The 12,968-nt window shown below is 39.2% G+C and overlaps 1 protein-coding gene across 1 annotated transcript; it reads left to right on the forward strand.

Annotated features, from left to right (window-relative positions):
* The first annotated feature begins 225 nt into the window (after positions 1–225).
* cyth2 (cytohesin 2) lies at positions 226–12,711 on the forward strand. Its single transcript, XM_039806496.1, has 12 exons — positions 226–418; positions 4,319–4,469; positions 5,100–5,166; positions 5,251–5,369; positions 5,470–5,550; positions 5,791–5,903; positions 6,547–6,695; positions 6,803–6,914; positions 7,580–7,656; positions 9,256–9,327; positions 9,453–9,607; positions 9,801–12,711. The coding sequence occupies exons 1-12, from the start codon at positions 352–354 to the stop codon at positions 9,886–9,888; spliced, it is 1,251 nt and encodes a 416-aa protein (XP_039662430.1). The 5' UTR covers positions 226–351; the 3' UTR covers positions 9,889–12,711.
* Positions 12,712–12,968: the final 257 nt, after the last annotated feature.

A 12,968-nucleotide genomic window follows, 5' to 3' on the forward strand; every position in this document is an offset into this window, starting at 1 on the left:
GTACTTAGTTACATTCCACCTCTGCTAGAGTGAGCAATGTTTGTGGACAGCATAGGGCCTTGTGATAATGAAATAAATAAACACTAACCTATCACTGTTTAACCATCCGACTGCCATAATGCATTTATGTCGAACTTCATCTTTGCATTACTAAATATCATACTAAATATAAGTGATTGTATCTTGAAAAACAACTGACCGGAAGTAGACTACTCGAAAGTCAGACACCGCTTCCGGTGTCGCCACCTTCTTTGTCTCCGGCCCAACATTTCGACACCAGGGGTTGTCTATTTTTTTCCCTTTAGGTTTGAGGATATATATACACATATATCCTTAGTTTTCTGATATTGAATGACAGTCGACTCTGAAATATTTATGCCTAAAAATAAAGCGCCAAAAATGGATGACCTGGACTACAGTAAGTGGGCTTAACGTTACTAATTATCTATTTGCATAGGCTACCGCTAGCTAGCTAACTGTGGCTAGTTGTAGCTAGTGGCTCAGTTTATTTGCTCAGGTATGACACGGTGATCATTCCGTTAAACATATACACGAAAAAGATTGACTATATACCTTTTGCCGTCTTTTTCGAAAAGTATGGGTGTACACGTAGCTAAACCACATTTTGGTTAAAATAAGACTCAAAGATGCATTAGCTTAGCCTGACGCCAACTAAATATTGATTGTTACATTGTGTGCTCGGAGCCAACGCCAGTGGGCATTTAACACCCTGACCACAAGAGCTTGTTAAAATAAGGCATTGCTTATACTGTTGAAACCGTCGCACCTCCGGTTATTATCAGTAGCCTGGCTGCTGTAGTATACACCAAACCGTGCAGTTGATCCAGACTGTGGGCGTGGTTGGTCATGTTTTAGCAGCTGTTTGTTTTGCAGACTAAACACGCCGGTGTTATAGCCCTACTGGTTTCTACACTAACTGGTTTCCGTATGTTGTGTTTACCTAACAGCTGCCGATGTGGTCCGCCTGTGTCACCAGATTCGTCACATAATCACAAACATATTACTGGTGATTTTCAAATCGTTTCCCAGATCTACTGTCGCAAAAATGTTTGTCTAAGTAATCGCCACATCACAGCCACCTACAACAAACAAAAAAAGATCTAAAAACAATATAATCATTTAAGTTCGGGTCGAGCTGGTTTCGATCTTGTGGCATAAATATAATAGTTAATACCTAAGTCGGCAGCTCTACACAGTGAGCTATCAAAGCTCTGAATGAAGCTGCTTCCAGTCACCTATCTATTAGCTACGTCATCACCCAGGTAACAATTTGATTTGAGCTGATCTAAAACAACTGGTTACCTGGGCTTAGTTGAGGAAATACCCGATGGTAGTTTTCACGTTTCTTTCCTCACATCTACGGCCATATGGACTACTACTACTTCATCACAGCCACCTACTAAGCTACACATTTGGACTGATACATATGTTTTAACAGTAACGATAACTCGTGGTCTAATATTGTCGATATAGGCTACACAATTGTTACCACCGAGTCACAGAAAAGTGGTAGTAGGCTGCATGACTCAGTTTGAATGCATGGTCTTCATGATTTACAGTCATCGTCTCTCCTTCTGTGTAACCTATATGGTATGGCATATAGTAGCCTAATATATACCTCAGAATTTGCAAAATAACGGCTTGTAATACAGTGTTAACCTACTTGAGTTTGGCCGCGAATTAACCAAGCATGTTAATGTGTCTCTAATCGAATCATTCCATCCAAACTGATGTAAAGTTGTTCTGAAATCTAACTCCGACACAGCAAAGTAGCTATTAGTATTTTTTAATGAGCTTATTCATCTTTAGTGATAGGAGTTTCTCTCTGGGTTTAACCCAGTGCGCCCCTTGTGGACAAAATAAAACACCAGCATATTACAACATTAGAAACATCACATTCATAGCCTTAATTATTACAAGCCACTTCCAAAAACGCATTCATAACGAATCACATTAACATGCTTGGTTAATTCGCGGCCAAACTCAAGTAGGTTAACACTGTATTACAAGCCGTTATTTTGCAAATTCTGAGGTATATATTAGGCTACTATATGCCATACCATATAGGTTACACAGAAGGAGAGACGATGACTGTAAATCATGAAGACCATGCATTCAAACTGAGTCATGCAGCCTACTACCACTTTTCTGTGACTCGGTGATAACAATTGTTATCCGCTATCGACAATATTAGACCACGCGTTATCGTTACTATTAAAACATATATATCAACCCCAATATGCTGTAGCTTAGCAGGTTGCTGATGATAGGTAGTAGTAGTCCATATGTGCCGTAGATTGAGGAAAGAAACGTGAAAACTACCACCGGCATTTTCTCAACTAAGCCCAGGTAACCAGTTGTTTTAGATCAGCTCAAATCAAATTATTACCTAGGTGATGACGTGCGCAATAGGTGATTGGAAGCAGGTTCATTCAGAGCTTTGATAGCTCGCTGTGTAGAGCTGGCCGACTTAGGTGTTAACTATTATATTGACGCAAGAATCGAAACCAAGCCGACCGAACGATATTATATTGTTTTTAAAATCTTTTTTGTTTGTTGTAGGTGGCTGTTATGTGACGATTACTTAAACAAAGATTTCGTCGGACAAGTAGATCTGGGAAGGAAACGTTTTGAAAATCACCAGTAATATGTTTGTGATTATGGCGCAATCTAACTGGTGAACACAGGCATTACATCTCAGCTGCGTTAGAAAACACAACATATTGAAACAGTATTAAATAGAAACCAGTAGGGCTATAACACCGGTCTGGGAGGCTTTGGTTGTTGCTGGGCTTAGACGCTACACTCCTAACGTTACACCTAGCTAAAGTCTAAGATAACCCTGCAATACCATACAGCCCACCTTAAACAGTTAGAGAGGTGTTAATTCAAAACGATAGTCTTGGTTGATTTGGAGAATATAGTTCTGTAATTTTGTATTGCTTTATACGTTACTGTGTTTCTAATATGTAGTCTACCCTCACTGAGAAAAATTGACAAAATATTAAAAACTCCTCAGCATTATACAATATTCAACACCACCTCAAACTACAATCTACAATCAAGTTGAATCGCTATCTTTGTAAAACAGTTAAGACAAAAATTGATTATTACATTTATTTTGGTAGGATTTAGTCCAGGGATGGCATGTATGGCTGTTTAAGTGTAAGCTGGGTGTACAAGTCCGTCAAAGTTAATTTGTGCCGTCGGAACATATAAAGTATTTTTTTTTTTTTTTTGTAACATAATTTGATATGTTAACCCAACAGGTAGAGTCAAGTTTTGACAAATAACTTCAAAACCACAACAAAACTAGGTAATACTATAAAATATATGATTTTACAATAGCAGAAATTCCTGAGAACTACCTGATTATTATCATCTCGATAATATATCACTCAGCCCTCCTTTTGAATGTAATCTTGAGCGACATCCCTTAACACTGTGTTGATAGAATTGCTTTTGTCACGGCTTTCATGCCATGAAAATTGTATTTTGGTTAACCAAGCTTTAAACTAATCTGGGTGTTTTACCAGTGAAGGGCTGGCATTGGCTATTACAACCAAACTGTAGATGTTTCTCATTCAAGTGCATTTGTTGGAGAAATGTTGTTAAAATTAAACCTGGCTGTCTGACTCGTGGCCTTGTGTCTCTGTTTCTGTTGGAGTCTGTTGAGTCCGTAGGAGTGTATCACAACGCAGCCAGTCAGCAGCAAGTTAATGCTGTCATGCATTATATTGCAGTGATTGATCAGGAGACTGCTGATTTTCAGTATTTCACAGATAAGGAGATGAGGGAATAGGGAAAGTAAAGGGTAGGAGGCACAAGAAAAGAGCAAAAAGTTTAAAAGTGAGGTGTAGTATTAGAAGTGTAACTTTAATTTAAAATTAAAAGCCAATTAGACAGGGACTTATAAGTAATTAAGGCAACTATCAGTGCCTTTGCTAACTTCAGTTACTACTTTTACACCTTTTTATTAGATGGTACAGATAGAAAGGAAAGGGGGAGAGAGAGGTGATGACACGCAACAAAGGGCCGTGGGTCGGATTCGGACCCAGGCCACTGCCATGAACTATCAATATCTTACAATTGGTAAGATATTTATATGATGAATACCCATTGTAAGATATTGTTAGGATACCCAATTTGAGTTACAATGCATTTCTCAAAATAGTTGTACTTGATGGCTTTTCATGTTACTAATAAAGACACCGTCTCCCTTAGGTTGGTAGGGCACAGTTGCCATTTGTTATATCTGCAGCAGTAATGGAGTCATTCTTCTTCTCTTCCCCTACAGTCCCAGTAGACCTGAGCCCAGAGGAGCGCTCTGAGCTGGAGGACATCCGCAGGAGGAAGGGCGTCCTGCTGCAGGAGATCCAGAGGCTCAGAGAGGAATTAAGAGAGGCAATTTTGGAGGTGGAGGGACTGGAGACGAGTACAGAGGGCAGGTAAGAAGAACATGCACAGTAACATTGCTACAATATTCAAAACGATATCGGATTTGGTGTTTTTGCACAGCCAAAATGACAAAAGATGGGATTCTTGATTGCCACGATATGCACAGAATTTTATTCACCATTTCCCAATTAATCTTTACTTGCAGTTAGTCAACTTTATCACTTTGTTCACTGTAATATGTTGCATTTTTCATGAGTTATCGCCCGCATTCATTTGGTTTAGAACTTGTCATCCTCCCACTGTGTTGTGGACATAATCAAACAAACACAGCCTAGCACTCACACTGGAGTTTGCTCACATCACCATATTCAGCTACAGTTTAACTGCTTTTACAAACATGTCAGAGTTTTCTGCAGTCCTGGCTGCTGTATATTCACATCTTTTCATTCATGTTCATCTTTTTAATGCCTCATATTTTAGCACATAAAAGTGTTGTGGATCTTTACTTGACATTATAGTGTTGTCATTGATTGATATTGTTTCTTTGAATGGTCATTTAACAAAGAAAAAGTGATGTTATTTCAGCTTTTGACAATCAAATAGAATAACAAAGTAACAAACAAACAAAGTTTGCCGCAAAATATATTCTTTCTAATATTTTACATTTTTGCTCTCTGCAGTAAAACTCTCCAGAAAAGTAGGCATGTGGCAATGGGAAGGAAGAAATTCAACATGGACCCCAAAAAGGTTAAACTCTTCAATACTAGTACATGTCTACTATTTCTTTACTCTCTTAGCTGTGTGTTGACGGACTCTTTCCCCTCTCTGCAGGGCATTGTGTTTCTGGTGGAAAATGAGCTGCTCAGACACACTTCAGAGGACATTGCTCAGTTCCTCTATAAAGGAGAGGGCCTCAACAAGACTGCTATAGGAGATTACCTTGGAGAAAGGTGCTTGGTCTCGAAATATCTGTACCTGTAACCTGTCCTTTTTTTCTTCCTTTTTGTATTAACCATTTTGAACTGTCATCTCTCTGTTGCGGTTCTGCAGGGACGACTTCAACATCAAAGTTCTTCAGGCTTTCGTTGACCTCCATGAGTTTACTGATCTCAACCTCGTCCAGGCCCTCAGGTAAACTGTGCTTTTTGTTATGTTTTCTTTTGAACCAAGGACAAAATCTCTTGAATAGTGTCCTGGCATTCTCCGGTAAACAAACCTTATCCACAATGGGAAGTCCCACTCTCATTGTCACTTCAGGTTAGGGAGGAAAATATATGCAAGATAGCAGTAGTGACTGTATAACTCTGCCTCGATTGCCAAATTTGTTCTCTCGAACTTGACTGAAACCTTGACCTGTTTAACCTTTTGCAGACAATTCCTGTGGAGTTTCCGTTTGCCTGGTGAAGCCCAGAAGATTGACAGAATGATGGAGGCCTTTGCTCAGAGATACTGCCACTGCAACCCCGGCGTCTTCCAGAGCACTGGTAAACACAAACACGTTACGCTGCTTTTCATGTAGGGTCATCTGTTACCAACCTAATGTAGGATGTTTTGACTTCTGTATGTGGTTTGGAGCTGTCTCCTTAAATCAAGCTTTATTTTTCTATGAGGGATCACAGGAAGGGGAACTTTCCAGAAGTTTGGCACTCACACAAACAACAAAACCTTTACCAGAAATGATCAGATATTGAAGCCCGCAGAGTTTGCCAATTCATAAAAATAGCTTTTCAGTAAAACCCTTTTGTGTTTTTTGTTTGTTTTCATTCATTATTTCCTTAAATTGTTTGAGATGAGGTTCAGCATTGCCAGACTTTTTGTCCAAGAGAGGGATGGTGGTAGAAAGCAGGGGTGTAGCACAAAATTCTGGACCTTTTTACATAGGCATTCTCTATGGGCTCATCCCTGCAGTGCACAGCTATTCATTCTAGTATCTTTGTGGGCCCTCCTCACATGAGGGCCCTGTACACCCAGTCCTACGCCCCTGGTAGAAAGTAGCATTTTTGAATCAGGGTTGAAACCAATTGGTTTTTATTTATTTATTTTCTGATGTTTCGTTGATTGATTTTTGTGTTAGTTTGTGCCGAAGAAAACTCAGCACGTGCTCATGCATGTTTTTACTGTTCACAGACACATGTTACGTGCTGTCATTTGCCATCATAATGCTGAACACAAGCCTCCATAACCCAAATGTGAGGGACAAACCTGGTTTTGACCGTTTCATCTCGATGAACCGAGGCATCAACGAGGGAGGAGACCTGCCCGAGGACCTGCTCAGAGTACGATGAACTCTATGTTGTTTTTCTTTGGAGATGGCTAAGTGGCAATTGATGATCCCAGTAAAGAGATTCTTGGTTGAGCTTATTTTACCATTGTGTTACTCCAGAATCTCTACGATAGCATTAAAAATGAGCCCTTCAAGATCCCAGAGGACGACGGCAATGACCTGACACACACCTTCTTCAACCCGGACAGAGAGGGCTGGCTTCTCAAACTTGGTGAGATGATGCCACTGAGGCCTTTCTGCTTTGTTGTGTAGTACTTCTACTCTACATGTTGGCTTTAACAGTGACATTGTATGGCAATGTTACAGATGTCAGGAGGATTCCCATTAAGAAAAGAAAGTGATATGTTCTGTATGCTAGTGTACTTTGTTCTCTCTTAAGGCTTTGTGCTATGATGAACCTGACCTCCTGTCTCTGAGGCCTGCGGGCTTTCTGCCTCCACTTGAATTGTCAGCTCACAGTGTTGTGGCATTTGAACATTGCCATAGCATGATGGTGAACAAGAGACTTACTTTCTTGCGTCATGGCAATCTAAAAATCGGATTATTTTCTTTTGCATGGCGGGGCCTGTGATCTCTGTGTCACTAATATAATCTCTTTCTCTTCCTTTCCCCATCTGCCTCTCTCTTTCTCTGTTTGTCCTCTGTCTTCCTCTAAATCCTCCGGCCCCCTTTGTCTCTGCTTCTACCCTGCGATTTCCACCCTCTACTGCCGCTGCTTGTTTTCTCAGGAGGTATGTACTGACAGTTGTGGTAGTTAAAAAAAAATAAAATAAAAAATAGCCACATAGTTAGCTGTAAGAATGTAGAAATTGTAGAATAGTATCCCTTTTTCCTCTCCTCTCATTCATCACCATGACTGTGTTCTTGTGTTTTCAGGGGGACGAGTGAAAACCTGGAAACGGCGATGGTTCATTCTCACAGATAACTGCCTTTATTACTTCGAATACACCACAGTAAGTCTTTGTGTCCACATACCACATTTGAGTAAATTTGTCATTGGCAATCCTTGTAGATTCTTCTGGTGCATTAAACTGTCCCAACAGGATGTTGTTGCTGTTTTTGCATTCGCTTTTTATGTGAGGAAAAAAAACAATAGAATTGGTGTCATTGTCATGTTATCTTACAATTAAATGTGGTAGTGTTTAGGATTGCAAGGCCCCTGGAAAATTGTGATTGTTTCTTAAAGTTTATTTGGCACCTAGGGTCCCTAAACTCTGAAATTCCCATTGGCAATAATGTACTATATCTGCAAGGAAGTTGGGTAACTCCAAGATTATTAACATAACTGTGTTAATCCCCAGAAGTCAAACTGGTTTGGTTGCCCGTACACAATAGCAACAAAAGAGACACAAGTCAGACTGGTCACAAGAGACAACATATCAAAGACCTACTAAACCATACTAACACATATTCCAAGAGGACTCTAGTGTGGTCCAGGATCCTACCCAACCAAAAAGTTAAACAGGTTAAAAAGTTAAATCAATCAATCAAAATGTATTTATATAGCACTTTTACAAAAACCAGCAGGTATCCAAAGTGCTTAACATCAGAAACACATGTCATATAATAGAAAGAATGAACATAGAAAACCGTAAAATCAGAAAAGGTTACACAGAAACAAAAGAATGAAATTGTCACACCACTGCTATGTATTAAAGGCCAGACGGAACAGATACGTTTTGAGTTTGGACCTAAAAAGAGCTACATCTGTCATAGTGCGAATATCAGGGGGTAACTTGTTCCAGAGTCTCGGGGCAGCAACTCCAAAAGCCTGATCACCCCAAAGTTTATACCTTGACCTAGGCACTTCTAAAACTCGCTGATTTGAAGAACGCAATGACCGGTTGTGCTCCCGCAAAGTTAAAATTTCAGACAAATACTCCGGGGCCAGACCATTTAAGGCCTTAAAAGCAAACAACAAAATCTTAAAATCTATTCTAAAACGCACAGGGAGCCAGTGTAGAGTGTAGAGAACGGGAGTAATATGTGCACGTCTAGGTGTATTTGTTAAAAAGCGAGCAGCAGCATTTTGTACAAGTTGAAGACGTGAGATGGAAGTTTGATTCAGACCAATATAAATAGCATTATAGTAATCCAATCTTGAACTGATAAGAGCATGGATCGCCTTTTCTAGATCATGCCTGTTCAGGAAATGCTTAACTTTAGCCAGGAGACGAAGCTGGAAAAAGCTCATTCTAACAAAATTACTGATCTGCTTGTTTAACTGTGAATACACAATTGATCAGGTACTAAAAATGCTAGTCATTAGTTATGCATCTAAGAACAAGATAATTTCAACTGTAACCTGGCTTGTCATTTTAGTTGTGAATTGATAGACTTTTTTTTGTGGAAAAACAGCTGGCACTGAAAATAATATAAATTTTCCTCCAATTTGGCGATTTTTTGCAGAAATAATGTGGGAATTGGTGGAATTGCTTTAATTCTTGCACTTTCAAATCTCTATTGGGACTGATTAAACACAATAAAGGCATTTGAATGTTGCAGTAACTCTTTCAGCCCTAATCTGCTTTGATTGCCTGTTGCACTAACAGGATAAGGAACCACGAGGTATCATTCCCTTAGAAAACCTAAGCATCCGTGAGGTAGAAGACCCCAGAAAACCTGTAAGTTTGCATTTTTGCTGAACATCATCGGCACTTAAAAAATGTAATCATTATATTTGTAAATTTCACAATTTACTGTATATTGTGATTGTTTACCCAATTTTCTTTGCCTTTCTCTTTAACAGAACTGCTTTGAGCTGTACATCCCCAACAACCGTGGTCAGCTGATTAAAGCGTGTAAGACGGAGGCTGACGGGAGAGTAGTGGAAGGAAACCACATGGTGTACCGCATCTCCGCCCCCACACCTGAGGAGAAGGACGAATGGATCCACAGCATCAAGTATGTAAATGTAAATGTTGGATAATGTCACAGGAAAAACGGAAGTGCTAGATGAGATGAGAAATGGTAGCCTCTTGTTTAAGGGCCTAATTTCAAAATCCTAACTGCTGTCTTGATGGTACATGTGCCATTTTTTAATTGTATCATTTTATAATCCACCCCACTCAATAGTGTTTCTTTGTTACCCAAACAGATCTGCTGTCAGTGTTGACCCCTTCTACGAAATGCTCGCTGCCAGGAAGAAACGTATATCACTGAAGAAGAAGGAGGAACAACCGTAGAGTATTCCCTTGATTCTCTCCCTGTGGCTGTCTTCCTTTGTCCTTCTTATTCCTCCTTCCAACACTGGACAGACGTTCCATCTTTGCTCCCTACTACCTGTTCATAAGTTTTGTCACCCCTCTTTCCCCCTGTTCCCCAAACGCATCCTCTGCCTGATATGAGGACTCTTGCTATCCTGTCTACCAGATTCTTGAAAGCCACATTCAGAGTGAAATGCTCACCCACTGTTGCTGCCTCCTGTTATCTTGGTTCTTACACTACTGCTGTTACACTACAACCAGAGCACACCGTCTGTCCCATGTTCTCACCACATTCCTCTCGCCTTCAGCACTTAATTAAGTGAACTGTGAAATGTGTCTTAGTCCATATCTACACTGAAGTTGGTGATTTCAAAAACACATTTTTCCTGTTTTGGCCCTTCAACTACATATAGCCAACTTCTTAAAACTGAAGCACCCAAATATGGAATATGTGTGAAAAATTGTTGTGATCTCAGACGTCTGTGCGCCTTAATTCATTTTTGGGAATCTTCCTACTTTCTCATTCTTGCTCTGTAAACCACAAACAAATCTTTAAAAACAGTTGATCAGCAGAAATATGTAAGGCTGCGGGCTGAAGCAGCTTGTGCATGCATAATAGAAGACATTTAATATTTCTCTATATGTACGCCGGCCGGCCTTTTAGACTACTATCTGAAAATGCTAGCGTGGACCGAAATCTTCTAAACGTATCTTTTTGACATCTATCTGCATTAGTGTGAATGTGGTCTTATTTAGGGTAGCAAGCAGCTTCAGTTCGCATGAAGTCAAAAAAAATGTGAGTTCACTTATCAAACACTAACAAGATTTATTTTCAGTTAACATTGGTCAGAGAGGAATCAGTTAAAGTCAAAGCTGCAAATGATTTCCGATTACTGAGATGTGCCCATTGCTTCATATAGTACTCTAATGGCTTTAACACACACTACTTCTGTCTACACTTAAGATACTGTCATCACTATGTGAAGAAAATGTCGCTATCCGTTACTTTTCGCCAAGTAACTGTTGATCTTCAAATACGGTCGGGTGTTGGAGGCAGAAAGGCTTCTTTACTTGCAGAATTAATGAAGACACATATGAGCAGTTTCTCTCCTTCCAGATGGCTTTGTGTTTCAGCTCACTGAGACAATATATATGTTCTTTAACATGTTTCTTTACATGCTTGAGCAATAGCAGAGTAAACTGTAGTTCTAGGCTTTAGGCTTGTCTTCAAATTCTTTATAACACTATATTGAGCAACGATCATCATGTCCTCTCCGATGCAATGTTCTAGCATGCCACAAATCATTTCCTTCTTGCTCAACACTACAAGACGAACATTGACCTCTCTCTCACAAGTATTAACGCTGTCAGACATTTAACTGTTAGAGCCTGGTCTGCTCCCTCTAGTGAGTTTCAAGAAATCACAAAGGCAGCTCATTACAATGTATACTTTTTGTAAATAGATTTTAGCTTATTTGTTTATGATACACATAGAAATGATTTAATTTATTCTTTATCTTTTGTTAAAATCTGATTTTTGTACGAGCTACTGTAGGGCTGCATGTTGATAAACTGAGGGAGTCAGTTGTAGGTACTGATGCTTTCCTGATCATACTAGTGCACTGATTTGAGAAGTGTTAGTGTTCCCTGTTGACATCGACAAATTGCATTTAATATGAAAGTTGATTTATGCATAGTGTAAATTGTCTTAATCATAGTTTCTTTGGAAAAAAAATGAAGATATTTAGTTACTAGTTTGGCTTATCTTTTGACCACACTGTAAAGCACAAGCAGTAATGAGTCTCACACTCTTTTTGTTTCATTGGCTGCCCAGTGTCCACCTGAAGTGTGAGGAAGCTATTTACAAGCTGACATTGTCTACCCTACCACAGTGATAGAAATGAAGCGACAACAAAACAAGGAACACTAACAAAGCTTTGATTCATTATATAATAGTAATATTATTGAGATGTAATGAATCAGTAACAAGTTTAGATTTGTGTCCAGTGATAGATTTGCTTGACATCCAGTTCATGAACGTATTACTAGTAGTTTATTGAATTGGCATTTTTTAGCTGGTAGTAAAAATGAATTGTCTACTGCACTTTATCAATTTTAGCATTTTGGAGAAAATGCTGTTACTTTGACTGACAATATTCCAATACTCTGTAGCACCCTCTTCTGGTGATCTCACAAACTGCAATATGCTGAAGGATGAACCATGAACTGTGTAGATGTACTGTATAACGCCGCCACCTGGTCAGTGCCAGCTACAGCAGTTTCTGACCAACATGTTCTGTATTTGTTCACCTGATAAAGATCATGTTGTTTGAAGCTGAATGGGGTCTTTTCTCTGTGATCAGAACATGCAGACCTTGTTTAAAAGACACAGCAAGTGGTCGGTACTTAAAATACAGATCTAGGGTTACCTTTTACTCTTCTTCTTCATCAAACTGACAAAGGCCTAACTTTATACCTCCATGGTAGTACATCTATACAACACATGGACTGTCTATAGGCCTTCACTTTCTGGGTATTCTTGAAGTGCAAAGTTGCCAAAAACTGTTGGGACAACAGATGTTTCCATTAAAACAAAAGAATGAACACTGAAACAATGCTACTGAAGCTGGGCCTCTGTTTTTTGATTCCACTTCTTTCAGAAAATGTTTATTTTGTATTTATTTATTTTTATTTACTGTGAGGTGAAGATGGATAGATCATCTGTACATGTAGCAAAAAGAAAACCACGATACATTGGTGCCAGTAAACTACTGTGTAACAATAAAAGGTAAATGGATGATAGATTGCTGTATGTGTATTTGTTTCTTCTGTATTTTAGCTGTCAAGTCAACTTTATTTATATAGCCCAATATCTTAATATCACAAATTGGCGAGGTTGTTTTGTTGACAGATTAAACCTAGCAACTGTAATGAGAGCTTTTGCAGCTGCAGGAGTTCTCTCCGTCTTTAAAGTTGTAAGTCAGGAGAGGAAAGAGTCAGTCAAAGTTTAGTCTCTTACTCCACAGCTTAGTTAAGTTTGACCTGATGGATGAAAACTT

The sequence above is a fragment of the Perca fluviatilis genome, chromosome 7 (assembly GCF_010015445.1).
Source record: "Perca fluviatilis chromosome 7, GENO_Pfluv_1.0, whole genome shotgun sequence".
Lineage (NCBI taxonomy): Eukaryota > Metazoa > Chordata > Actinopteri > Perciformes > Percidae > Perca > Perca fluviatilis.